Below are 2,821 nucleotides of genomic sequence, written 5' to 3' on the forward strand. Positions count from 1 at the left end.
AAGATTCAGTTAAAAACAAGAAATAGCATAGGCGCTTTCTTACTCAAATGTTGCTGGATAACCAGTTATGCAAACACACAAGCATGTTAACAGTATTTAGTTCAAGTGATGAGCGCGTCTTGTTAACAATGTAACCAGCAAAGCTAAATAATCTTTCACACGGAACCGAGGTAGCTGTTATGCACAGAACAGTCTTGGCAAAAATTGCCAATTTCGGATATAGATGTTCATTAAGTTTCCACCATTGTAGTGGATCAACTGATTCAGCAACTTTTTTCTCCATTTTATATCGCTGAAGCGTTTTCGACCTCCTCTTCTAAGTCTGAGTCAAACTCCATCAGCTTAATACGCTTTTCATTCGGTTCGCATATAGTTTTACTGACACTGTCAGTATCATCTTGTGCATTAGTCTTCAACCGATCATCATTAACATCAACTGCTATTTGCTGTCCAATAAGTAACCAAGTTTGTTCTTGGGAATCATCTGATAAACACTTCAAGTTTTTATATCGTGGATCAAGTGCTTTTGCAATCTGTAATATTTCAATACTTTTCATGTCAGCTACACATTTGCTGAAGTTATTAACAGATGCAACCTTGAATCTTGTTATATAACCTGGATCATCATCATTTACAATCATGTGCTTTGTCAAAGACAATAATAGTGGCAATACACAGCTACACGACGCATATTTTTCACTGCCAAGCTGGACCGTAGCCTGACAGAATAAGTCTAAGACGTTGATGTATTTTGAAATCTTTTCCCAATCAGAATCGAACAATTTTGGACCTTTATATTCTCTTCGTCTGACATGTAGATGGTTATTGCTTCTCTTTAGCATTAGAAAAGTACTGTTCCATCTTGTTAGAACATCTTGCTGTAGCTTACGAAATAGTGAATCACTACAATTCTGCAATTCAGTTGTGTGGATAGAGCTATGTTTAAAATATCTTATGATTTTTTGACATTTAACAAAGGATGTTTCTGTATCTGCGGCTTTAAACCCATGCAATATGCTCAACTGCAGGCTGTGAGCCAAACACGGAATATGAACAAAACCAGTTTGATTAACAGCTGAAACCAAATTTCGTGCATTGTCTGTAACTAGAGCCTGAATCTTCTTTGTTATATCCCAGTCTTTTACAAGTTGTTTATATAACTCAGCAACATTGTTAGAATAGTGACGTTCAGCAACATGCACACATTCAAGAATAACACTTATTAAATTCCAGTCACCAGCAATCCAATGGCCGGTGATTCCGAAATAACTTTCATTACCTAAGGATGTCCAAAAATTGTTCGCGCAATTGCCTTTGAATTTTTCACTGCTTCTAAAACACTTTCTCTTTTGCTGTTATAAATATCAGCCAACATTTTATCAGTTGTGAGCCGGCAAGGTAGTTTATATTCGGTATTTTGAAGCACTGTACGCAACACTTGCTGAAGACCATCATCTTCAACTATCGATATTGGTCTACCATTATTAGCTATCCAGTTCGCAAGTGATGTTTTAACGTCATGTTGTAGGGTAACATTCATCGGATGATCAGACCGGTGATAAAACTGACACAAAGTAGTCTGTTTGGAGGAAGATGACACCGCCGCTGTAGACCGACTAAATGAAGCTGATATTGCGAGCTGAGGTTTCGAATTCTATAGCGAGTGTTTGTTTTGAATGTGGTAAGTAAGCGATGTGTTAGATCGATGGTATGCGAACGATTTGTCGCAATGGATGCAATAAACGTTATCAGCAATTTTGAAATTACCGTCAGCCAACAATTTAAATCCAAAATGTTCGTGTAATCGACCTGATATAGGTCTATATTTCATAACTCGATTCTTCTCCACCGTCATTTTATTGTGGTTGCTATTGCTGCCCGACTTCCGGGACATTTACTAATGATAGGTAGAAAATTAAATTTGAAACCGATTAATAAAAAAATTAATCGTTAAAATAAATTAACGATTAATAGATTATTTAATCTTTAAATTCCGCAGCCCTACCTAATATATATTATATATATATATATATATATATATATATATATATATATAATATATATATATATATATATATATATGTGTGTGTGTGTGTGTGTATGTATATATATGTATGTATATATATGTATGTATGTATATATATGTATGTATGCATATATGTATATATGTATGTATGCATGCATGCATGCGTGCATGTATGTATGTATGTATGTATGTATGTATGCATGCATACATGCATGTATGAATGTATGTATATATGTATACACACACACACACACACACACATATATATATATATATGGGAAACAATATAAACGGAGTTTGTGAGAGGTAGAGAGAAAACACCGAAGAGAAAGAAGTTGAAGGAAAATATAGTATGTCTTCTAACAATAAACACAAAATAGGATTTTGTAATAACTTAATTTTAATGAAAACATTTGAAAAGAAACAAGAGAGAGCATGCGCATGCAAGAGAGAGTGAAAAAGAGAGAGAGAATGAGTGAGAAAGAGAGAAAGAATAGGAGAGAGAGAAAGAGAGAAAGAGAGAGAGAGAGAGAGGGGGGGAGACAAAGACTCTAACTATATCAAATAAAAATTAAAATTAGTTTTTCTAACTGAAATGCGAAGTTGAATTCTCCAATAATAAAAGATGTTTGAGAACCACATTTTAATAAAAAGTATTAAAATTTATAAGAATTTTCTACGCAGTGTAATCTTTAATTGCTTTTTTTTTGTGAAAGTTATGTACTCCAAATTTCTTTCCTTTTTTTGTACTATAAATGTCTCATATTTTACATGCATCTTTTCGCCTATACTGTT

General features: G+C 33.9%; 1 protein-coding gene across 1 annotated transcript; it reads right to left on the bottom strand.

Annotated features, from left to right (window-relative positions):
- Nucleotides 1-284: 284 nt before the first annotated feature.
- LOC115217883 (zinc finger BED domain-containing protein 1-like) lies at nucleotides 285-1,855 on the bottom strand. The gene is made up of 2 exons (XM_029787602.1): nucleotides 1,768-1,855; nucleotides 285-1,279 (listed from the first exon to the last, which is right to left on the bottom strand). Exons 1-2 carry the CDS (start codon nucleotides 1,853-1,855, stop codon nucleotides 285-287), a joined length of 1,083 nt encoding a protein of 360 aa, XP_029643462.1.
- Nucleotides 1,856-2,821: the final 966 nt, after the last annotated feature.

Source organism: Octopus sinensis, linkage group LG12, assembly GCF_006345805.1.
Source record: "Octopus sinensis linkage group LG12, ASM634580v1, whole genome shotgun sequence".
NCBI classification, from domain to species: Eukaryota; Metazoa; Mollusca; class Cephalopoda; order Octopoda; family Octopodidae; genus Octopus; species Octopus sinensis.